The following is a 25,305-nucleotide window of genomic DNA, read 5'->3' as shown; positions in this document are numbered from 1 at the left end:
GTCAAATAACTGTAATTCCATTGGTATTGGCATTATTTGGTTAATGTTAATACACTGTTCAGTTTCCCATCTTCCTTCAAACCATAGGGTTTCGGTAGTTTGGTCAATATTGACCGCCTACAATGCTTGAAATAGATTTGCTGAAACACCAGTTACAGGACGGTGCATGGTCACAGGTGAATCATGTAAATTGTAGGAACAATAGCCGATAAATATGGAAGCAAATCGTTACCAAAATTCAAATGCAAATGCATTTCCAGAAATGCATTTGCATTTTAAGAATGTGGCTGCATTATTTGACTCGTAAAAGGAATTGGTAATCAATCATCCTATTTGCATTTTAATTTTCTTCTTCAAGAGTGCTCAATCTTTCACTTAATTAAAATGAAAAAGAAATAGACATTTGAGATTTAATTTTCAAAACATGCCCCAGCAAATAGATACCAAAATTCAATTTGAAATGTAAAATTTAAAAATTCAAATGCATTTCCAGAAATGCATTTTCATTTTAAGAACGTGGCTGCAAAATCGTGACCACAATTCAAATTCATTTCCAGAAATGCATTTTCATTTTCAAGAACGTGGCTGCAAAATCGTGACCACAATTCAAATTCAAATGCATTTCCAGAAATGCATTTTCATTTTAAGAACTTGGCTGCAAAATCGTGACCACAATTCAAATTCAAATGCATTTGCAGAAATGCAAAATGAACGAAAAAGCATTCTGAGCGGCGCAGCAGAGTGACGTCAGTAGCCGCTCTTCTTCAGCTCCCTGCTGACCGAGTTAGCCTTCTTGTTCGGTAGGGGGCGGTGTGCACATCTGCATTGCATTACATTGCGAATGTGCCGGGAAATTGATTGAATTGCCGGGTCTTTAGAGCAGCGTTCCCCAACCGGTGCCCACCGGTCCGCAGACCGGTACCGGTCCGTGGGTCATTTCATACCGGGCCGCACAAAAACGAATTAATAACATTATTTCCTTTTAATTGATTATCAGAGTCTGAAAGACGTTTTATTCTGAAAAATGATTCTCTCGTTCTCCGCGGGCCTTTTCCCCTGAACAAATAAGCTCTGCAAAGACGTGTGTTTACTAATTTTTTAGCAAGTTTGTGGGCTTTATTGAGCGGTATCATGCGCGTCTCTTCCTCTTGACACATGACAAGTGATAGTTACCACTCAATGAAGCCTGTTTGAGACAACAACTCTATCAGTGTTTTGGATGAAGGCTATCCTGAGATTGCCACTAAAGCACTGAAAACCCTGCTTCCATTTCAAACATCAAACGGGATTTTCTGCCGTGACAGCAATCAAACAAAAACAAAAAGCAATCAAACCCGGCAATTCAATCAATTTACCGGCACGTTTGCAATGTAATGCAATGCAGATGTGCACACCGCCCCCTACCAAACAAGATGGGTAGCTCGGTCAGCAGGGAGCTGAAGAAGAGCGGCTACTGACGTCACTCTGCTGCGCCGCTCAGAATGCTTTTTCGTTCATTTTGCATTTCTGCAAATGCATTTGAATTTGAATTGTGGTCACGATTTTGCAGCCACGTTCTTAAAATGAAAATGCATTTCTGGAAATGCATTTGAATTGTGGTCACGATTTTGCAGCCACGTTCTTAAAATGAAAATGCATTTCTGGAAATGCATTTGAATTTGAATTGTGGTCACGATTTTGCAGCCACGTTCTTGAAAATGAAAATGCATTTCTGGAAATGCATTTGAATTGTGGTCACGATTTTGCAGCCACGTTCTTAAAATGAAAATGCATTTCTGGAAAAGCATTTGAATTTGAATTGTGGTCACGATTTTGCAGCCACGTTCTTGAAAATGAAAATGCATTTCTGGAAATGCATTTGAATTGTGGTCACGATTTTGCAGCCACGTTCTTAAAATGAAAATGCATTTTCAAATTTTACATTTTACATTTCAAATTGAATTTTGGTATCTATTTGCTGGGGCATGTTTTGAAAATTAAATCTCAAATGTCTATTTCTTTTTCATTTTAATTAAGTGAAAGATTGAGCACTCTTGAAGAAGAAAATTAAAATGAAAATAGGATGATTGATTACTAATTTCATTTATGAGTCAAATAATGCAGCCACATCCTTAAAATGCAAATGCATTTCTGGAAATGCATTTGCATTTGAATTTTGGTAACGATTTGCTTCCATAGATAAACATACTCATTGTTAGATTTCTATTTGTAGGCAATGAAGAAGACCAAATACAATTTCAAATATAGCTGCAAGCAGCGATGCAGGTTCCTCCGCAAGATGGGAAAATATTATAAAAATGTACATTATAGAAGATCAAGAGTTGGACAACAAGAGAGAAAAACTACTTCATGTAGTTGGCCAACAACAGTAGGCTGAATGGAGATTTGAACTCATTAGCATAGGGTTACAAGTCAGTCTCTTTATCCTCCCTGCTACACACCAACTGTTGAGATTTTATGAACAGAAAGGGCAGAGTATTAGGTTTGGTCAGCTTTGGGACTACGGTTAAGAAACGGTTGACATTTCAACATAGAATTGCATGAACTTCCGCATGGTACATCAGAATGATGTCACCTTGAAGCCAATAAGGTTTGAAAAACCATCAGTAAAAATTATAATTGATTTATTGACACAAAGATATTGAGGCAATGTGGACATTTACATTTAGTCATTTAGCAGACGCTCTTATCCAGAGCGACTTACAGTAAGTACAGGGACATTCCCCCGAGGCAAGTAGGGTGAAGTGCCTTGCCCAAGGACACAACGTCAGTTGGCATGACCGGGAATCAAACTGGCAACCTTCGGATTACTAGTCCGACTCCCTCACCGCTCAGCCACCTGACACCCCTGACACATTTACATAAATACACCCCTTTCATGCATTTTGTATTGCATTTCTCGCATTTCATTTCACCCTATATAAAGACACATCTGCCCAAACACGGGAAACATCCATGCTGTTTCCCTTTCTCCCAGCGCAAGTCACACCAAAGCAGAAATGCTGCAGCAGCCGCATGAGATTTAGATTTAGCCCAAAAATTGCCTCCCACAATCAAAACATTAAACACAACACTGTTTTCAAAGACAGCTTGAAAACCGCAGACGTTGACTTTACTTGAGTAGATCTGTTTCCAGAATCTCTGTCAATCCACAATCAAGAATAGGCTCGTAGGGAACTTGGCCAGGGCACAGCCCATGTTCGAGTATAGCCTGTGACAGCCAAATTGCTGACTCTCTGTTCCCATTAAACTACACAACATGCACACTCAGGGTGACCAACAAGTTTATATTAACTAACAAACAGTAACATTACAAACATCTAACTGAATGAACACAACAACTGAAATCCCTCGCATGGCTGTTGTAACCAAACTATTTTCCACAAGTCTTTGCGTTTTTTTGACATGCCACACTGCATGCTGGGAAGTACTTAATTTGTAAAGTGGGAGGTCCCGGAACGTAGAGGGGGGGGTGGATCCGGCGACTCAAAATGGGGTTGGAGTTAACGGAACTCCCCAAAAATTGCACTGAGCAGGCATGCAAACAGGTCAGGGGTAAGGTGAGAACGATGCAGGGAATCCCCAACCCAAAAATTTCAACCCACGACCCCTAAAATAATGGTGCCAGTGACTCGCGACCCCCGCATGCTAAAAAGCATGCACATTCTGTGTCTGATGTGATGCTAGTTCGGGAGTTCGATAGTCAATGCGAGCGAGACAAATGTTTGGGCCTTTATTTTAACGCAAAATCGTTTTTGAGCTTTGTGTAAAATAAACATAGCCGTTTTTCAATTGGTAAAACCTTGTCTAGTGAAGGTTATGTATTTTTGTCTCCATTTTTCAGCCCCACCCTTAAGTTTCTTAGCCTGGGTTTCCATCGTTATTCTTCTCCCGGTGCTCCCGATGGCCAGTCCGCTACTGCGGGGCGGTGCCGCGGTGGTGGATTTTCAAGTCATAATATTTTACATTCTCGTGCTGTCAGGGGGTGCTGTAGCACTCTCAGCCCCCTTAGTTCCCGCGGCCAAGGTATTCCCTCTCCACTGAAATCCAAAACTCAGCCAGTGTCTTGGCTGAGAACGCTGCCTTTAACGTTCGGTCGCTTGACAGTTCAACTTAAAGGTGACATGACATGCTGTTTGTGGATGCTTTTATATAGGCCTTAGTGGTCCCTTAATACTGTATCAGAAGTCTCTATCCCGAAATTCAGCCTTGGTGCAGAATTACAGCCACTACTAGCAGTCCCACAAGGAGCTTTCCTCAGAACACGCTGTTTTGGTGTCTGTAGCTTTAAATGCTAATGAGGAGCGGAGGGGCGGCACCATGTGCTAATGTTTACAATGGATGTATCGCAATGGCCAGTTCAAAACCAAGTTTTGTTGACACTTATGAAGCTCAGACAGAACTTTGTTCTGGCTGACTTAGCGAGGCGCTTTAAAATATCAGTCAGTCAGGTCAGTAAAATAGTTACGCATTGGATAGATGTCCTTGCTGAGCACACCAAGGACCTCATTCCATGGCTGCCCCGTGACACAATGAAATCAACAATGCCACAGGTTTTTCAGCAACATTTCCCTGATGTAACTTGTATCATTGACTGCACAGAGTATTCTGCAAAAAGCCAAAAACTTAGACTCACGCTCAGAGTCTTACAGCCAGTACTATGCAAGTAACACTGTGAAGTACCTTGTTGCCATTGCCCCATCAGGGATGGTGATGTTTATTTCACGATTTATCTTACACAACATCTTGTATATTTCTGAATATATTTATTTATTCCTGTTTTTGAATTGTAAAATATACTACAAATGTATTTGAACCATTGTTTGCATTGTTTATGAATTTATGTATTCCTGTTTTAGAATTGTAAAATATACTGCAAATGTATTTGAACCATTGTTTGCATTGTTTATGAATTTATGTATTCCTGTTTTAGAATTGTAAAATATACTACAAATGTATTTGAACCATTGTTTGCATCTCACAGAGTGAGACTTACATTGCCAACTGATATGTGGGTTAATTACAAAACAGTTCGAGGTACTTGAGGTAGTTTCTTTCCTCCAAAATCATCAGCCAACCTGGTAAGCATATGTAGAATTTTTTTTTTTTCCAGTTGCTCTACTTGTTTGTCAGTGTAATCTTTGTCGAATGGAATGTCCAATTCTAAATGTTCCTTTGGTGTCCAGACAACCAGTTTGCAGCTATGTAGACCTAGGCACATCATAGCCACCTTTGTCTGAAAGAATAAAACATACCGTACATTTAATTGGCACCAAATTATGAATATTAGGTCAAATTATCTTTTGTAATAATGCAGCTAGTATATCTTGCCCTTGAAAACAATCCAGCTTACCTGAAGGTAGTATCCAGCTCTTCCATTTGGACAAATTAGGTACTTTCCATCCTCCAAGATTTTGATGTCACCGTTTGGCCGGGTGAGAAGTTCTTCAAGAGACATCTGACTCTTGAAGGGGCACTTGATCTCAAGAAGTTTTGTCCCATCAAGGATCCCATCTGGACTGGCTGCCAACCAGGGGTGGTCAGGATGAACCACAAGGCCTCTGTTGTGCACAGCATGCCCTCTGCTCTAAAGGAGTGTGATGACCCTCACTTCATTTTCAGAGCCATATTTTGTGGCTGCGTTCCCAGTGAAGGTGGGTTACACGTGCTCATTGAGAAATCTTTGGGGGTCTGTGGTGTGTCGTTTGGGGACTTGTTTCACTGTGCTTGCAGTTAGATGCAGTCTCCTAGCATCATGCCATACCTGTGACCTACTCTGGGTCTTTGTTTCTATTTCCAATGTAGATATTTGATTGGGGGATAAAGCAATATAGGATTGGTAAAACACTGAACACTTCCTACATGTCAGACGTGTACTATGATCAGTGTGATTCTCTATTCTCAATTCTGAATTTAGGCTTGGCTCAGTGTTGTTCTCTACATCTGCTCTGTAAGCAAGCTGGATAAGACTATTAGTTTGGAGCTGATAGAGTGGGGCCATTACTGAGGAGTTGATGTGTGTTTTGAAATCCTCATGGTTTCTGAAGAGTCGGGGAGATGGTGTGGAATTGATTTGTTCTCGCCTTGATGGGTGGAGATATGTGTCCTGGGGTATGTGGTGCCTAAACTTAATATGCTTTGCCTTTACCAGACCTACATTCTTCTTTGCACCACTATTCCATTCCCTTTGCACATCAGTACATGCTGTCCCTGTCTCACCTTGCCTGACTGCATTCTCAACCTACAAGAAGGAATGGTTTCATATTTTGTAATCACATGCTAAACCGACTTCTATGCTTTAAGTAGACTCTCCGGCGTTTACAAACCTGACACTTTTACACACACATCAAGACCATGTTACTCTTGTTAGCACTATCATTACTAACCTTCCACAGTAATGCTGCTGCATGACTACAGGAGCGTCCTAGCCCTGCAATACACGAACAGCCTGCTGTCTTTATCACTCCTGTCTTTGATACCAATACCCAGGCCTTATGATGGGTTGTTTTAAGACTCTGACTTGGCTCTATTTCAGCTTTCAAGTAGACTAGGTCTTCTGTGATCTCCTTTAGCCACACTCGCCCGACTTTCTCGCTGTGCAAATACTGGTAAGCTTCAGAGCTTTTTAGGTTCATCATTGCCTGACCATCGCAAGACACAGACTCAACAAAGTACGCAAAAATGCTGCTGTATGTTATCCTAGGCCATTTTTTTTTTTACTTCGTCTTCCCATCCAGTTACTGCAGAGGGCAAAGGTATATTTATATTGCCGTTTTTTAACTCGGTGAGGTTGTGTTCCCACATTGCAGAACGAATGAATGAATGAGAGACGGCGATTGTTTACGTCGGTCTCGTAGCAACAGGAAGTTAAGCCCACAATTCGCGCAAAGCACTATGGGGCGGTGGAAACTTGTGGATAGGCTTCTTAGTGGTCCCCTAATACTGTATCATAAGTCTCTTTCCCGAAATTCAGCCTTGGTGCAGAATTACCGCCACTACTAGCAGTCCCACAAGGAGCTTTCCTCAGAAAACGCGCAGTTTTGGTGTCTGAAGCTTTAAATGCTAATGAGGAGCGGAGGGGCAGCACCACGCGCTAATGTTTACAATGGATGTATCGCAATGGCTGTAGCCCCGTTGCTGTAAGATGCCTCGAATTTGCCCATTCTCATCTGATAACCCTGGTTTGCAGAGGTACACACAGTCATTTCGATGAGGGGAAAGGTGGATATCGCGCGCGCCATAACACCAACAGCAGAACGGTTATCCAAATAACAAACAAGGGTACAACACTCACGTACACACACATACTGTCACGGCTGGCTGCAAGGAGGACCCAAAAGCGGAGTGCGGAACGGAAAGTTTATTAAAGGACAACTGAAATCTCACAAGCAAAGCTCTGGAACATAAACAGAAAACAAGCCGTAGAAGGTAACTCAAAAAGGGATGGTCCGAAAAACGTCGGGAAGGCAATCCAGTACGTCCAGGGAAGGGTAAGGCAGCGGTTCAACGTGGCTGGAACAAAGAGCGTATCGCAGGGTCTAGAACTGGTCTCAAACATAACAAAACTCTTCGGCAAAGAAGGAGGGAAAACAGAGGGTATTTATAAGGGGTGTAATCAGTGCAAAACAGGGAACAGGTGGTGAGAAGATAAAAGCTGCTGACAGAAAGAGCGCTGCCACGAAACCCAGTGACCACTAGGTCACCCCTCAAACCCTGACACATACTCGATGCTATCTACCTTTCCATTAGCGACAGTAACTCAGCTGTTAGCTGCAGAGCTAATGTTACAGCCACATTCTAAGGGTAGCAAGCTAGGTAACCATATACAGTAAAGCTACAAAATGATATAGCGTTAGTTAACTTACTTGTCCGAGGTTAGTAGCTGGACGAAGGAGATTTAGTACTGATCCAGAATTTAATTTCAGCAAGGACAGTTTTTTATTAGCTCAAGTTGAGGAAACAGTCGTGGCTGAAGTGTTTGGCGCAGACATACAAAACAAATGCGCCTACAACAGAAGTTGTGTGGCGCATTTCCAGAGAAAATAAAATTAAGACACTGGGTCTTCAGAGGCTCGGATGAAGGAACTGTAAAAAGATTGTTGTTTTCCTTTGAACATCCAAACTGAGCAAATGTAATGCTTCGTTCGTTTGCAAGCCATGATGTCTCTCGAGGATAAAAACACTTGCACGGTCGTAGCTCAGTTTCTTATGGGCGTGATAGATTCTCTGGGCGGGCAAAGCAGAGAGAGGGGAGCTAACCTTTTGCTCTGTTTGAAAATTTCCTCCTTGTGACCTCACAAAGAGGAGATTTTCAAACAGAGCAATTGAGCCTTCATTTTCTCAAAGGCGGAGAAGAATACTAAAGAATATATTGTGCTTATTAAAGTTATGCATTGTGCTTATTAAAGTTATGAAACTTAGAAGTGTGCTCAGGCTTAAACATAGGGTCTCACACTGAGTGTGGGAAGCAGGCTGTTCTTTGTGTCTCTATCTCTTCATTTTCAGAAACAACCTTGAATCTGGGTGGAGACGGCACCAGAGCAGGTGGGACGCGTAGGCAAGAACAACTCCCTGACGCACGAGAGAACAAGCTCAACCCTTTTTTGATACTTGTGTTTTCAGTTGCATTGTATATGATATGCTGGGGCAGGGAAAGATAGCCAGTTGGACTTCGTGAACCAGCCCAAACTCTGTTGCGGGTAGGGAAACGTAGACAACCCCAGAGCTCTGTACTTGTTGATTTCCAACTGCTGCATTAAAACTGATATTATCGGACCTCTGCGACTCCAGACCACTCTTTCTAGAACACAGATTTGTGTCATTGAATACCATCATTACATATTGGAATAGACACATAGATTTTGAAACCTTCAAATGGTGACCCCGACGCTGAAAAGAGGGAGTCCAGAGGGTTCCGGCCCGACCGACAGATCGGGAGAGAGACCCATACACCGGTACGAGGAGGCAGACGTAATCGTCAGAGGCGCCTCAACATAAAAAAAGGTAAGCAGACACCTGTTAATTCAAAGTACTGCTATTCAGAACTGAGAACCAAATTTAGACGATTACTATGTTTCATCGTACCTAGTCAAACCAACAGTGGTGGGAAATCAACCGTTTTTGTGTTTTGTCTTTGTCCAAGGGGAGGTTAGAGTCCTCTCCAGGGGTTAGAGTCCCTAAACTCGTTGTCTTTGTCCAAGGGGAGGTTAGAGTCCTCTCCAGGGGTTAGAGTCCCTAAACTCGTTGTCTTTGTCCAAGGGGAGGTTAGAGTCCTCTCCAGGGGTTAGAGTCCCTAAACTCATTGTCTTTGTCCAAGGGGAGGTTAGAGTCCTCTCCAGGGGTTGGAGTCCCTAAACTCGTTGTCAACTGCTGCATTAAAGCTGATATTATCGGACCTCTGCGACTCCAGACCACTCTTTCTAGAACACAGATTTGTGTCATTGAATACCATCATTACATATTGGAATAGACACATAGATTTTGAATCCTTCAATACCCAGGTCTTGGTTTACACCTATCGAAAATTCTAGCCACTGGGGGACCAAAGGAAGGCTAGGGGAACTCATATTAATGTTAAATAACCTCCTAAAGTGAAGTTTTCATGTCATGTCACCTCAAATTAAGGCCGATTTATACTACTCCGTTTTCACGGACACGGACACATGGAATACCCCTTGGCTGTGATTGGTCCGTATTAAGAACCGCTTGCATCAGAGGCGGGGTTGCCGTGATAAACAGAACTAACAGAATCCTTTGACCGCCATTGCTGTAAGTTTTTACAATTCATATTTCAGCTAAACAGTAAATGTAAATCAGCATCTGAATTAAAATGTGACGAGAAATGGGCAGTGTAGTTGCTAAATATGTGCATATTTTATTGATGAAACGGCTAATTTGTACATTTGCTCCGACTTCTCAATAACCTAGGTAAATAAACACTCGACGACGACTTACAAAAAAACGTTGTGCCACCTGGGGCCTGTTGCACAAAAGTAGAATTAAGACATCCGGGATAAATGACTCAGCTGAGCTCAATGAAGCCAAAACATGTGCGTCCAGGCTTAATTGGTTGCACAAAGACCAAGCCAGGATGAGCAGACACGGATTCATTAAGCCAGGTGAAACCAATCCTGGATAGGTGCGCGCTCACGGCTCACTCAAATAGACCCCGCCACAGATCACAGATTAACTGATTTACCATGGCAACTAGAGCCGCGTACTTTTCCCCGTCGGAAGCACAAATCCTCATGGAGGCATACGAGGAGGTAAAAGATATAATTAAGAAGAAAGGCAACACCGCCACAGTGATAAAGCAAAGAGAAAAAGCGTGGCAAAGTATTGCAGACCGCCTGAATGCGTAAGTAGTGCACAATTACATACTCACCGCTCCGCTGAAACATCACAATTACAATTCAAATATTTAATTCACATCTCCAAAAATGCAGTTGTACTGTAATTATGAAACGGTTAAATTTTTTATTGAAATGCACTGCAGATATGAGTGAAATTGTGTAAAGTAACTCCATCACACTGTATAAAGCTATGATAAATTTTTTGATATTTTTACTGAAAACAAGACAAAAATACCAAGTAATTTTTTGCAGTGTGACTCCATTAAATATGTGTGTGTGTGTGTAGATTAAACATGAACGGGCCAAAACGGACATGGCAGCAGGTCAAAATCAAATACAAGAACATTCTGCAGAATGGTATGGTCCCTGACTAATATTTAACAAAGCACAAGCATATATTGTACCCAGAAGGTGCCTGCTCACACATTGTCTGTACTGTTTTAGCAGTGAAAAAGAATACCCACAGACAAGGCACGGGTGGTGGGTCACCAAAGGCTGACCTTACCCCAGCAGAGGACATGGCCTTGGAGCTAAATAAAGGCAGGCCCGTCTTAGAGGGGATCCCTGGGGGGAAAGAGACGAGCATAGGTTCCTCCCAAGATGCCACCCGCTTCATTCAAGGTATGTCCTTCCATCTCTACATGGGATACAACCACATTCATATTGAATCAATTTGGACTGTCTGACTTTGGTTTACCTATTGCCTTGCAGTGTCTGGCAGCACTGTGTTCCTGTTAGAGCCACCAGCACAAGCACCAGACGATGCTGATCCAGTGAGTACTCCATCAAAGGCATACTGTAGGCCTGGCATGTCTTGTCTACTAGCTTCAATATGAATCCGATTAAATGTGATAGGGTGAAGGCCCCAGTGCAGCAGCAACAGCACATGATGGAGACGATGATGAGGAGGAGACCATCTCTCTGGATTCCAGAAGGCATGAGGTATCATGTTAAGACTGTGAAAGTACTATTTACTCTACAATGGTGAGGAGTCCTCATCAAAATCAAAAAATCTAATTTCTTTTACAGGACCCAGATGCTATACAGTGGGAAAACCAGCCTGGCAACATAGTGCGTATTAATAAAAGGACACCACATCCTGCCAAATTCCAGCTGCGCTAATTGTATTGTGTTCACAGAGCTCACAAGCTATCAGAAAGTTGTATGGCAACCACCTCCGGCGCCAAATAGAACTGGCAGACATAGACATTCAGTACAAGAAGAAAAAGATGGAAAATCTTGCACTGGAGTCCGAAATAAAAAAGAGGACAATTAGGAAACTGGACCTTGAAATAAAAAAACTTGAGAGGGAGGTGAGATATGCCTTCAATGTACACTGTATGCTAACTGTAACACAAATGTATTAATCATTATTTTTCTTTCCTCCCCCAGCTCCAAGAAGATGACACAGCTGAAAATAAAAATTAGGTATATTCTCGTAAAGTCAAGTGAGCCATGACATATGAGCTCTTATTGTGAGCACACAGGACGGTGGCATCTTTCTAAGGTTTTTTTTATTTTCCCAGCAATCAGTACAACCAAGTCATCGTTATAAGGCATCGCCCTCTTTTGCCCACCCCCCCAGCACCAGGTGTGGCCACTAGCCTATATGAAGGCCCAAAATTGTGTGTTCCTTTCTGCTCTGACAATGGCATGCCCATTCGTGCGAGATGTGGTGGATGAAGAAGCACTTGTGCTGAGGAGAGCCTTCAGGCGAGAAAGGGTCTTCAGGGACCGGTTGGACCCACTGGCCTTCCCTGATGACCATCTATATGAAAGATACAGGTTTTCTGCAGATGGCATCAGGTATCTATGCAGACTACTGGGTCCCAGGATTAAGCACCGCACTGCACGGAGCCATGCACTGAGTGTGGAGCAAATGGTTTGTGTGGCCTTGCGCTTTTTTGCTAGTGGAGCCTTCCTGTACTCAGTGGGGGATGCAGAACAGCTGAACAAGGCCACAATTTGCCGCACAATAAGGAGTGTGTGTCTGGCTATCAAAGCATTAGCAGATGTCTTCATCTCCTTCCCTGGCCACAGAAGACTCTGTGACATCAAAGAGGAGTTCTATAGGATTGCAGGTAAGAGGATCTACAAATTACAGGACAACTGTTAACACATAGTAGGATACTCATTACTTTGTGTGACAGGTTTCCCCAATGTCATTGGTGCAGTGGACTGCACACACATAAGGATAAAAGCCCCCTCAGGTGCCCATGAGGCCGATTTTGTGAATAGGAAATCCTTTCACAGCATTAATGTTCAGGTGAACATAACTTTTTGATATTGTCCATTGACGAACACTCTGCATTGCCAGTGATGTGCATTGATTGGTGTAATATTCCTCATCTTATGATTTCAGATGGTCTGCAATGCTGACTGTGTGATCAGCAATGTTGTGGCAAAATGGCCTGGCTCAGTCCATGACTCCAGAATCTTTCGGGCCTCTGAAATCTATCAGTGCCTATCACAAGGTAAGCCACACAACCCCTATTTATAACCATCATGGCTGTGTCAAGAATATCACTGTGTTTATGAGGTAGTAATGATGAGATTTTGTGTTGACAGGTGAATTCTCTGGTGTGTTGCTGGGAGACAGGGGGTATGGCTGCCAGCCTTTTCTCCTGACACCTTTCACAGACCCCCAGGAAGCACAGCAGGCCTACAACCATGCCCATGCCAGGACCAGGGCCAGAGTTGAAATGACCTTTGGCCTCCTGAAGGCACGCTTTCACTGCCTTCACAAATTAAGGGTCAGCCCTGTTAGGGCATGTGATATTACTGTGGCTTGTGCTGTCCTCCACAATGTGGCCTGCCTGAGGAAGGAGAGGGCCCCCAGAGTGCCACCAGCCATGGACTGGGACAATCCGGCAATCTTCCCTGATGACGACAGTGGTCGGCTGCTGAGGGACCAATATGTGTTGAATTATTTTAGTTAGTATGTGTGCTTTCAATTTTGGTTAAATATGTCCTGCGGTGGCAGAGGAATTTGGGTTTTTTTGGGTTCGTTTTTTTACGAATTTGGCCTCTTATGATGTTTGTGCGGTATACTGTGTGTAATACAAGGCTGCAGGGAGGCTACTGCATCCATTCATTTGTCTGTTCAGTTGATGTGTATGGATTTGTCCTGCATTTATTTTAGTGTGCAGACATGCAGGGTGTGTTATATACAGACCTTTGAATGTGTATGTATCATTTTGTATAATATGCTTGGATTCTGTGCTTTCCATCTTGTAGAGTCACTGTGACTTCAGTTTCGAAAGGAGCTGATGGTTTACCTGCTTTGTTTTGTCCTTATTCAATAAAGGAACATAATGTTACACATTGTGTTTTTATATTCATATGGAATGTGTATTTGTTTATATGACAGAGTACTAGGGCCACACTGAAGAAAAAGGATAAAGTCATAAATTTATGAGGCTGGTTCTTTCTGCAGAAAAGCTACATATTGTTTTTACAGTTTTGATACTTATGACAATGTGATACTTAATATTCTGGCACATCAGCATGTCTTTGTTTATGAAACCATACTGAAGTACAATTTCACGAAATGCCCCACATCTGTCATTTTAACAACTGTCCTCCTTTAAAACAACTGGTTACAATATTATGACTTGTGTTTTTTTCCCCTCTGTGGCCCTAATATTCTATCATTTTATATATAGCCTTATAGTCTATGGGAAACTGTAAATTATCTAATGATAGCAACATCATCTAAAAATCATTTTTTATCCAAAATCATTGAAATTAATGATCACAAACGTTTAAATAATGACAGTGGGTCTAGTTATATGTGATAACAATGTATAGTGAGCAGTGAAATAACTATTGGTTTCCATTTGTGGTGACTGCTGACTGACATTAGGGATGAGATTAAATAGATCCTGGAATTTAGCCTGGTCTGGAGCAGGCTAGCTCCACAGAATAAATCTCCATGGTAATTTATACCATAACATATCCTCCTGCCCCCTATCCATCTTTAGTGCAACCGGATTACGGATCAATTGAGCCAGGATCACCAAGATATCCTGGCTTAATCCCTTATCCTAGTTTTGTGCAACAGGCCCCTACTCTTCTGGCGGTGAATTGTTTTCAGCACCCACAGCCCTCGGAGTACTATAAATTCAACTAATCCGTCCGACTCCGTCTGTCTGTTTGTCCGTAACGGAATCGGAGTATAATTCGGCCTTAATGCGTCCTCCTTGTCGGATGTCAGATGGTTTGCCGTACTTACAGTGAATGGAAAATCAAAGGCTGATGGCTTTTTTATTTGCATGCATTAATTGAACTACAATTTTTTACTTGTTAATTTTGGCTAAAATATGCTATTTCTAATTGTTTTAAAATGTTCCTTGATTTCTGGAAATCATCTCGCGACCCCCACTTTGGGAACCACTGCTCTAGGGGGGTCCGGGGGCCTGCTCCCCCGGAGGAAAATTTCTCAAATTTTAAAGTTAAATGCATCAATCTAGTGCACTTTGAGAGCAAGATTAAGAGGCTAAATCAATGTATAAAACCTCTCCCCACTCTGCCCCTGATTGGCTGTGAGGTTTAGGCATTAGGAGTGACGATTGGTTCCAGAGCCAGTTGTAAAGCAGCGCACGGGTAAAATGCTGTGTTGGCCAAGGCCACGACCCCCAATGTTTACAGTAAATAGGGCAATGTTTATTTTAATTTCAGAACGTGCACTGCATGGGTGAGAAATGTAAAAAAAAAAAAAAATTATACACTGCAACAATAATTTTTACAAGCAGCAATTATCCAATCGAAACGAGGCTAACAGCTAGCCCTCTCAACCAGAACAAGTGCAAGTGTCACTTGAAGTGCCTCCCCCTCTGTCTTACCCTGAAGATTCACCTCAAAACGCATCGAAAATGCAAACACAAGATTTTTCTGAAACTTCAATGGGGAATAAAAACTAGCAGGACAGATAACAACATTGAACACTACACAGTAATTTTTTTTTTGGATCCAGGTGCCGGATCCAATAAAAAGGTTCCGGATCCAACGTCGGAGGTGCCGGAACATGTTCCGGCGTGTTCCGGCTCAAATTAAGCCCTGATGCTGGGTACCCAAGAGCGCTGACGCTGATTATCTAGCTGTGCTCCGACTGCGTGATATGACGAGATGCTAGTGACGCGCTACGGTCTCAGAAGGTCTGCGTTCGACATGGACTGCGGCTGCATGAAACGACCGGCGAGAGTAGCCGCTTGCAGTCGGGGAGGAGTTGAAAACGGCTCTGTGAAGTCGGACATTCCAGCTTCTCGTGGTTTGCTGCGTTGACGTCAGTCATGGCCGATCAAGCGCTGTTTGCTTACTTTACTTTATTTATAATTAAACTAAATCTTTCCGTTAGTGAATAGGCGGACTAAAACCCTTTCTTCTCTTTACTGTCCTTAGGACACATAGATTGGAGCTCTAACGGGTTGACCTGCGATGTCTGTCAACTTTGCAGAGCTCCACATGTTGAGGCGTCCTTGGGAACTCATTTTTAAGAGCCTCCAAAAATTGCTCCTGGTTCAACCCCAAGTTCACATTTACTCTGTGTGGAGCCGATCCATCTATGATAGAATATAATTTGCATTATTTTTTATAAAAATGCATTTATTTAAGATGATGCTACAATCCAAGTCAAAGTGAGTTCTGTGGGAAATATTGGTAAAGTGGAACACTTAATTTATTTACTAGAAAAGCATATACACATAAAGAAATAGAAGATCAAACATAAGTGTCCCACTTTAGCCTACCAATATTCACGGACTATCTTTGTTTAGTAAGTGTAACAATTAAATAGCCTACTATATTTAGTTAAATATTAATTGATTAGACTAGGCTATAGCAGTTTTTTAGCCATGGGTTGACAGCTAGTAGGCTAAAATATCAGTAGGCTACATTGTGCAAACTATTTCCAGAAACCAAAATATCCATACCTGTTAATGAGATCTCCCTCCTCATTCTCATTATCGTTGCTATTTAATATTCTGTCCATGTCAGCGTTGAACCGATGCCTTAGCGCCAACAGTCGACTCTGCATATTTCTGTTCTCCATTGTCAATCCACTGCAATCCACAGATGTGTAAAGAATGCGCCTTTTTATATATAAAATTGATACATTTAAGCGCCTTTTCAGGAGCCTAATTCATTCGTTCATTTTTGAATGACGTGTGCATAACTATTGTGTCATGTTTGTATTTTTGTATTCAAAATAACGCATTCCATTTACTTTCTACTTCAATTTCCAACTGGAAATCATATTTTACTATTAATAAAATAAATGTAGCCTAATAACCAGACCCATACGATGGGTTGAGAGGGTGTTGCAACACACCCCAAAAAATCAAACTACTTTGGGATAGACTATAATTGACTTCTTATCAGTATAATATTTTTTTTATATATATATATATATATATATATATATATATTTAGGGTAGACTTTAAGCTTGTCATACATGAATCATGTCCAATTATATGGTATTGCGTTCATGGCAAACATGACGAAGGTCATTTTTCAAAGTGTTCCACTTTAAAGTATTCACCCTATAAATGCAATCAATGTTGAAATGCTTGGCTAAATTCCTAATAAACGCAACAAAAGGGGACATAAACACCCTTTAGATGACTAGCTGTCCAAGTTTACCTGTAACACCCTGTCCAACAAAATGACTGCTAATAAAATAATCTATAAATAGTTTAGATATAGATTTATAGATTTTGGAGCAATCGTTAACTAAAGTTATTAAAGTAGGTGCCTAACCCACCGGAACTCGATAAACAAAACAACATACTAAACAAAACTCGAAGTGATTGGTATAGCTTTGCCATACACTACCAATCTGCACAACTAAAATGGGGACACCAGCTATGAATGAAAGATTGCCTAACGTAGGCCTAAAACAAATTCACAGTGGACCATCACCGGTTTACTCAGTGACTGCAGTAGACCAAATGTGATGCCTTTGCAGGACAATGGAATATGTAGCCTGTTACAACACTAAAAGTGTTACAAGAATGTAATACAGAAAATAAATAAATAAAACATATCAAACATTACATTAAATGCTGTTTGGAACTCTATTTACATGAACACAACTCTAAATGATAAGTCATCCTTGGTTAAACTGTCTGGATGAGTAGTGACATAGCGGGTTTGGATGTTCAGGTCCCTGCCAATACAGCCCTATAGAAGATTAAGCTTAGGTGTCCCATTTTACCCTTTGTCCGCCCAATATTCACCAGATCTGAAAACATTTGTTTGTGTAGTAGCGGGGTTTGCTCGTTTAAAGATAGAAATACTTAATTTATCATAAAGTCTCGGGGGAACCACCCTAATATTGGTTTAGGACATTAGGGAATCCTATGTTTAATATGTAATAATCAGTCTCATCTTTAGGAATGAATTTGTTCTAAGTGTAGAGCCAATAACATCAGTGAACACGCACGTCAAAATATCTTTACAATGAATTTATTCAAGTAAGGTAAACAGATCTTATGAACAAGTTAGATTATGGGTTTGATATGAGAGATGGTCTAACTTAAAGAAAGACAGAAATTGTACAGTCAATGATTACATCCTTACAAATCATAAACAGAGCTCACGCCAATGCCATGTCGAGGAGGAAAGAGCGTTAGCCATAGTTACGTTTGATCAGGGTTGATCACTGAGGTTGAGGGCGGTTTGCAAACCAAAGGCCAAAGGTCCATTTGAAGAATCTGAAGTCAAAGCGCGGCTGCGCTGGGTCATGTGACTGAGTCTGCGGGATCTCAGTGAAGTCGCATTTAGAATTGCGTTTTTGGTTCTTTTGTTGAAACGTCCAGATAGTGACGCGTTCACTATTAAGTTGAATCTCAGGAGAAGCTTGGCGACGTCCTTTGGAACGCCGATCCTGATGGCGTTCATGCCATGGTTGGTTTCCCTCTCATAATTCTCCACCTTGTACTCTTGTGGTGAAGTCTCAAGAACTTTCCTCAAAAGTTCTGATCAAGGTATGTTCTGTGTTCAAATCGCTGCTGAAACGGATAGCAAATGGTTGCTGGAGACGTGTTGTCTAAATCAGGCCCTTTGAAGCTTGCAAGCTAGCAGGAGGGCTGATTAGGTAGATTGGGGAGGTGTGTCCCCCCCCCCCCCCCCCCCAATTTTATGGTTCCTTTGCATCGGCGTTTGGTGGGTAATCAGCATACAAGGCTGAGTAGGTTTGTCTGATGTGATTGAATCACTCTTCAGGTGTGGCAAGATGTTGGCTCCGTGTGGTCTTGTGGACCTCACTACAGTGTACAAAATTCAAATAGTCACTTCACTGGGTTAACAGTCAATGGCGCCTTAATGCACGGGCTTACCTGGTCTTAAGCCCGGGGCCTCGACCAATCAGGGGCCTCTTAATAATAATACAAAATAATAATGATGATAAACTATGGAGGACTAAAAGTGCCACAATTAATTAAATAAATACACCATTAAATAAATAAATACACCATTAAATAATTACTTAAATGTGTCATTAATTAATTAAAATAGACATTAAATACATAAATGTGTTCTTAAATGTGTCATGAATTAATTAAAATACAAATTCATTTAATGTAAAATACATGTATAATTATTTCACTATTTAACCCTTGTGTTATCTTCGGGTCATTCTGACCCATCAGTCATTGTGACCCACCGTCGTATTGCGACAACTTTCCCACATACAAAAACAAAGTGAAGCATTTTCTTTTAACCGTTGGGCTGTCTCAGACCCCCCACATTGCGAAGGTTAAAAGAAAATAATTTGTATTTGTTTTTGTATTGGGTAAAATTGGGTAAACACAACGATGGTTCGTTATGAACCTTTGGGTCATGTGACCCGAAGGCAGCACAAGGGTTAAGTATTTCATGCTACATTTCATGCTACATTTCACAACGAGTTGTGTTGCAGTGCTTCATTAATTGTGTTATCTGTCAAACTTGCCCATCAAAGTCAGTGGGTGGGGCTAGCGCGAATCTAGTCTGATCCATTGCGTTGGTCTGAATTAGAGTGCCTGGGGGGTATTCGTCGTAGCTTGCTAAGCGGTTTAGCGAGCTAATTTTCAGGCTAAGAAAAAAAAACGCCCCTCTTTTTGGTTCGTGGAAGCAACTTTCGATAAATCACCATAGTAACATATCAATTAGCACTAACCTGCTCCAGAGCAGGCTAACGTAAGTGTAGCTGGATAAGCTTGCCACACCCCCGGAAAATAACATGGCAGCTCCCTTTTTGAGAGACCCAGTTGACCAAGGAGCTATATTTTAGATCGATTAGCTTTCCATACCAATAGAGTTCTTCGCGATTGCCAAGATCCTTTATTTCACACGGATGAGTTCTTGTTTGAGCGATATCGATTCAGCGGACAAGGACTCATTTATTTGCAAGACCTTCTCGGGCCGTACATTGCAAATATCACACGCCGCAGCAAGCTTTATTATGAGCTTATGCTGCTGTATGTGAATATGTAACGCTATGTTTTAGGAAATGTCTTGTCTTATCTGTTGTGCCTGTGCTTTTTATATGTTTCACTGTGGGAGAGTGGGAAACGTCATATCGATTCCTTTTTATGTCTTGACATGTGAAGAAATTGACAATAAACTTTAACTGTGCTTCAGACTCTGCATTGCCTTGAGGTTTTTTGCGTCAGGTATAGGCAAAATTTTTATACAGTATAGGCGATGCAGAAAACATTGGCAAAGCCGCAGCATGCGTTGCTGTAAGAAAAGTGTACTTGGCGCTTAACCAGCTGATGAATCAATTCATCATATTCCCTGGCCATGTCCCAGTCAATTAAATCAAAGAGGGATTTACACATAGGCCTATATGCATATACACATATATAGTACATGATATAAGCTCAGTAGCCTACATATATCCTCATAAGTGTCTATGAATTCGTATCAATTCGATACTCTTTGGCCTTGTTTTTATCTAGCCTACTTATTCTGAAAGAGTTGAGATCATTATTTTCGCTTGCAAGATCTCATTCGATTATTAATTTCCATTAAGCCTACTACCAGCAGGCACATTTAAAGAAATGTGATCTGATTGGGCTAATGAGGCACTTAAGATGAGCCTATACATTTCCCCAAAACCTTCGCATTTATAGCTTATCGGAAATTTTGCTAAGCTGCTTGTCTTGCTCTAGCAGCGGCGGTGTTTGACTTAGCCATGATAATATTCTTATTGTCTTCGCAGAGACAGACTCATTATAATAGTTTGCTCGGATGGCGAGAATAGCCTATCACCGCTCTCTCTTTCGTCTTTTCCGCCATCATACCGTTAGAAAATCACGGTTTTGGTGATCGACCTTTCCTGCCTTTTGAAGTAGGACGTGCACGTGCAATTTCCCTGATAAGTTTAGCCTGATTGAAATTAACCACATGATTTGGATGCGGATCAGCCGTTGACGAACCGATATTTGCTATTCTCACTCATCTCGCTAATGTTAACGGGCTAAAGGGACAATTGATTAACTTAGCTTCAACCCTTAAGACGAACGGGGCCCTGGATAGAGACGATGGAGGATCTTCATGAACTTTCTAGGGAGTTGGTGAGAGCCATTTTAGACTTAGCTGACGATGTGGAAGCAGGACCTGCTGACCCAGAGCATGTAGCGAGTAAAGCAGAGGAACTTCTTGAAGTTATTGGGTGTGCTCACGCCTTCGGCGAGCACAACCATTGTTCTCTCACATATATATTATTGTTTATTTTCGCCCCCCTAAGGATCAGTCAATATTTGGACTACATAGACAACGCCTGTGTCAAAATGATGTCTTGGTCTCGATTGCGTTGCTTGTATTTTTATTTACGTTCCGTTGCACGGTTTAGGAGGTTACAACGTTTGTGTGGCAAAAAGTGCCTTTAGTCAACGAAGGGTAATCAATGCTAGCTACGTCACCACGTCAGCACACGTTAGCAACGACGCATGGATTGATGTGCTGTTGCACAGCGAGTATCGTATCGTGCCGTGGTCAGAGCCATAGAAAAAGAGAGTTGCGACACTTCCATAAACTCCCATTGTTATCGAGGAATGCGGAAGTAAAGCATGTCTCACGCGACCTATAGTTCCAAACATTGTATTTTCCCCCATTGAACCCCATTCATTTTCAGTGTCTCGAAGCAAGTTAGCTGGTAAATTGATGAAAATCCTGCATTTTTTTATATTTCAACCACCACATATCAATTGTTATTAGTAGTATTTCATATATCCATCTTTAGATAACATTTATCGTAAGATTATAACTTGTTAAATTCTAAATGCAGTTAGAGCTAGTATCTAATTTAGAGCTAAGCAACACTTTTACTGTAGCTAGCTAGAGAGCACGTGTATCATAACCAGAAGTTCGTTGGTTTGTAGTCTGTCAAATTAGTTCTAGTTATTGGTGTTCGTTGGCATACAAAGTTACTCTTATTAGCCTATAGTACATCTGATTAGAGCTAGCAACAATGAATTGCAGATTATGGGGTCCCCTATCGTCCAGCTAGCTCTCAACGCTCGGCAGGAATTTCAGGTCCACTCACTTGCTAGTTAGCTCAACTAGATGCATCTACTACTGCTTCAATCAAAAGGATAAATTACCTTGTGATAAGATCATCACAAGTGTGGATGATGACAGTAAAAAGAAAGTATAAATGCATGGAGACGATAACTTTAATGGTTATTATCCAAACAGCAACAAGGTATTGTCAGGCTGGTGGAGAGATGACCAGGTTGTTGCATTGACACGGCTGGTAAGTGGAGAGTTGGAGAGGCTGTAATAAACAATTATATGGAATGTTAATTCTCCCAAATTACAGATTTTTTTCATAAATAGTTTCAGCTATGTAGCACCTGTTAGTGCAGATTTTACATTAAATACGTGATATCAATTTACTGTTTGTGTAGGAGTGATGGTGAGGCTAGTGGAGTGATGCAGCTGGTGGAGCAATGGAGAGGCTGGTGGAGCTTGCCATTCCTGTAAGCGGCGGAGTGATGACGGAGCTGGTTAGAGGGGATATTGACTGATATTAGTATGTAAATTGCCAGTTACCACAAACAAACATAACTTTGCATTTTCTGAAGTAGATGAAGCAGATATGTTGACCCTGGTCCTGGGGATCCACATACCTATGGAAGCTGAAGTCAAGGTAGGTTGTGGGACATTTGTTGGTGCAAAAGTCAGACCGAGCACCTCCATGGCAACGATAAAAGTGTTTGATGGTGGCGTGGTTGTTGTAGGCCTAAATGTTGCTTGGCTTTGCTGGTTCTTCTTTGCTCTTTTTGACTGGCTTTTACTTCCAAGATGCCCATCTTTTAAGAGACCTTTTTTTCTTTCAGCTCGTATGTGCTTTGCTGCGATTCTCAACCTCAGCCTGATGTATCTGTTGGTGATTTTTTTTTGTACATCATGACATGAGGGAAGCCTGTAGTCGATCACCATAGCTTCCTTCTGCAGCACATCCATGGCATTTTGGATATGCATGAGGGAGTCACTGGTCCTGGTTCGGAACAGCTCCTCAATTTGCCGGACTAGGTCAAAGGCCTCTTGCGACGGCCGACAAAGCGCACCAGGCTTGAATTCCTTCAGCTTCAGTAAACTACTGTGCTCTCCTTCAGGTTTGTCAGCATTGTTGTTAATTTCTTTTTTGCATTCATTACAAATGTTGTAGTATTTGTTAACTTGATTTACTATGTATCCTGTCAGATGGTAGAGAGCGCAGGTCTCTGTTTTAGTGAGGTCAGGTGCAGGACTGCGCTCCATCAGCTCCTCCACACGCAGGGCAGGACTGGGTAAGGTCTCCTTTGCATCCAGAAAGTCAGCCAAAAGGCTGTTCTCATCTTCCTGATAGCTTCCTGATTTTGTTGTTCTTAAAAACTGCCCAACAGAAATGGACTTCAGTGCTTGGTGAAACTCCACGGCAGTTGGGACTGGATTCCTCTGTCGGATGCAGCCAAATAGGTTTTCCAGACAGTCTTGGGTAAACCTGCTGGTCAACACAAACAAGTGTCCCTGTGACAGCATGTCTTCTTGGATGGACAGTATTGTAGATGTTGCCATCACAATCCCTGTTTGTACAGGCTTCCAGCTACTTGGTTGTCCAATCTTCAGCCCACGGAACAGTTGGATCGTGTCCTGGAGGAACTTGATGGCCTTTTGGTACTCCTCCATCTTGTGCCTGCTCAGTGCCATTACTGGGTGGCGAGAGGACATGAGATCAAACCAGTGGTCTACCTGCTCCAGGAGCCATGCTGTTGTCCGGTAAGAGGTGGGTCGTTGTTCCTTCTCAACCATATATTTCAGGCCAGCACTTGTTGCCTTGCTGAAAACATTTAGTGCAGGGCCTACCTTCATCTTGTCAAAATGACTGAGCTGAAGGGTTTTCATTGAGATATTTGGAGCAATTTTCAAAGCCATCCCCTCTTGAAAATTAACCAAATCTTTCAGTGGACCGACTGAAGCTTCATTGGAGGGGAGGTTCTCCCTCTCTACCATATCTGGTGGGATTGTGAACGTCTGTCCGCGGACCAGGGCACTCTTCAAGTTCTTCACCAGGTGTGGGACATCTGGCATGAAGTATAGCCTCCTGTCTGGTCTTGTTGGATGTGGGACAGACGTTTTGTTGTGGTCCACTCCAAAGGCCTTCCACATTGCCCGATTAGGGCTGCCCATGTCAGTGGTGACGTTAATCACATGTAGCCCGATGGAATCTGCTCTGTGAATAATGTCCAAGACAATAGGTTTGTAAATGGCCCCATTAGTGGAATTGTCACTGTAGTGGTAGGCCACTACTTGTTTCCAGCTTGTCGTGCTCCCTGCCAACATAAAAACACACGCATGTGTTGCCTCGCCTGTGTAACAGGTAACGTCACATCCCCATACAGCTTCCCTGTTCCCAGGTGCAGCTCCACGCTTGGTGTGATTGACATCTCATCCAGAGTAAGTACGCACTCCCTCTCCATCACTGTCAGGCCATCTACCTTCAGCTTCAGCATGTCAAACACCTCCCCTAGTACTCCTGGTTCCATCTTAATGTGCTGTATTCGTCTTTGCAGGGTTCTGATGTCGGGGAGAGGAATGTCCTGTAGAAGTTTGTAGCCTGTTGAGCCAGTAGCAAAACGGATTTGAATAGCCTTTTTAAGGATGTCATTTCCCCATCGTATGCTTCTCTTACTCTTCAGACCACTCGATTTTATCTGATCTTTTGATAACATTGTTCCACATTTATTTTCCATTATTATTATTTTTTTCCGTAGGACCACATTCATTCTTTTTTGACAATTTAGGGCTGCCTGTAACCTTCTTGTCTGATCTATTTGTTTTGTTAGCTCCTCCCTCAGGTCTTTATCACTGTACCCTGGCTCACTTGGACACTGGGCACAGGATCCTGGCTCACTGGAACCTGGCTCACTTGGACACTGGGCACTGGCTACTGGCTCACTTGGACACTGGACTGGCTCATTGGCTGCTGGTATGCCCCTCTCAATTTCCTCACAGTCTAAACCTTCAATAGCCTCTCTTCCCTCACTTTCCCTTCTCTGACTTCCCTCAGTATTTGAAATGATGACATGGCATTGTTAGTCTTATAAGGTGGTAAGTTCACATTGTTCATACTAAAGTTCATCATGTGACAGTAGGTGTGGTCACTGGCCACTGAATTAACATGTACTAAAGGGTTTTTGGTGGTTCTCTCACTAGGACCCTTCCTCTTCTTGGGCTCAGGACGATGCAGAAATATGCTGGGAACAGCATCAGCCTTCAATTTCAGTTGGCCTTTTTTTGTTTTTGTGAATTGGTCTCCCTCAAAATGTGCCTGCGATGATATTGGCACAATGGCTTGAGTTTAATTTCCACATGCATTCCAGACTCACCCCATTATTGTCAATCCCAATTTCATTATAGTCATGTACATATCACAGTTAACATATTGGTCCTTGATCCACAAGTGAAATGTATAAAGACAAC

At 42.0% G+C, this 25,305-nt stretch overlaps 1 protein-coding gene and 1 long non-coding RNA gene across 4 annotated transcripts; both read left to right on the top strand.

Annotated features, from left to right (window-relative positions):
• The first annotated feature begins 9,982 nt into the window (after positions 1-9,982).
• On the top strand, positions 9,983-13,695 carry LOC136942442 (putative nuclease HARBI1). Of its 3 annotated transcripts, XM_067235349.1 has the most exons (13): positions 9,983-10,357; positions 10,639-10,709; positions 10,797-10,973; positions 11,064-11,125; positions 11,208-11,294; positions 11,382-11,423; positions 11,492-11,665; positions 11,745-11,767; positions 12,114-12,158; positions 12,264-12,433; positions 12,503-12,618; positions 12,715-12,826; positions 12,921-13,695. In XM_067235349.1, exons 1-13 carry the CDS (start codon positions 10,200-10,202, stop codon positions 13,289-13,291), a joined length of 1,608 nt encoding a protein of 535 aa, XP_067091450.1. In that variant the 5' UTR covers positions 9,983-10,199; the 3' UTR covers positions 13,292-13,695. The 3 variants fall into 3 exon arrangements, with proteins under 3 accessions (XP_067091450.1, XP_067091449.1, XP_067091448.1); XM_067235348.1 differs by having other exon boundaries at positions 12,114-12,433; positions 12,527-12,618; XM_067235347.1 differs by having other exon boundaries at positions 12,114-12,433.
• A 9,480-nt stretch (positions 13,696-23,175) lies between these two features.
• Positions 23,176-24,278, top strand: LOC136942552 (uncharacterized). Its single transcript, XR_010876606.1, has 3 exons — positions 23,176-23,608; positions 23,788-24,080; positions 24,203-24,278. It is a non-coding gene; the product is annotated as an uncharacterized lncRNA (long non-coding RNA).
• Positions 24,279-25,305: the final 1,027 nt, after the last annotated feature.

This window comes from Osmerus mordax, chromosome 4 (genome assembly GCF_038355195.1).
Source record: "Osmerus mordax isolate fOsmMor3 chromosome 4, fOsmMor3.pri, whole genome shotgun sequence".
In the NCBI taxonomy this organism is placed as follows: Eukaryota; Metazoa; Chordata; class Actinopteri; order Osmeriformes; family Osmeridae; genus Osmerus; species Osmerus mordax.
Note: the sequence above shows the minus strand (reverse complement) of the source record. Positions and strands in the feature narration are given on the sequence as shown.

Excerpts from the sequence above, each read along its gene's own strand:
- LOC136942442 (XM_067235347.1), top strand. The coding sequence starts at position 10,200 with ATGGCAACTAGAGCCGCGTACTTTTCCCCGTCGGAAGCACAAATCCTC. Across the intron at positions 10,974-11,063 it reads TGCCACCCGCTTCATTCAAG|TGTCTGGCAGCACTGTGTTC; the intron begins GTATGTCCTTCC and ends ATTGCCTTGCAG. Across the intron at positions 11,424-11,491 it reads AAAACCAGCCTGGCAACATA|AGCTCACAAGCTATCAGAAA; the intron begins GTGCGTATTAAT and ends TTGTGTTCACAG.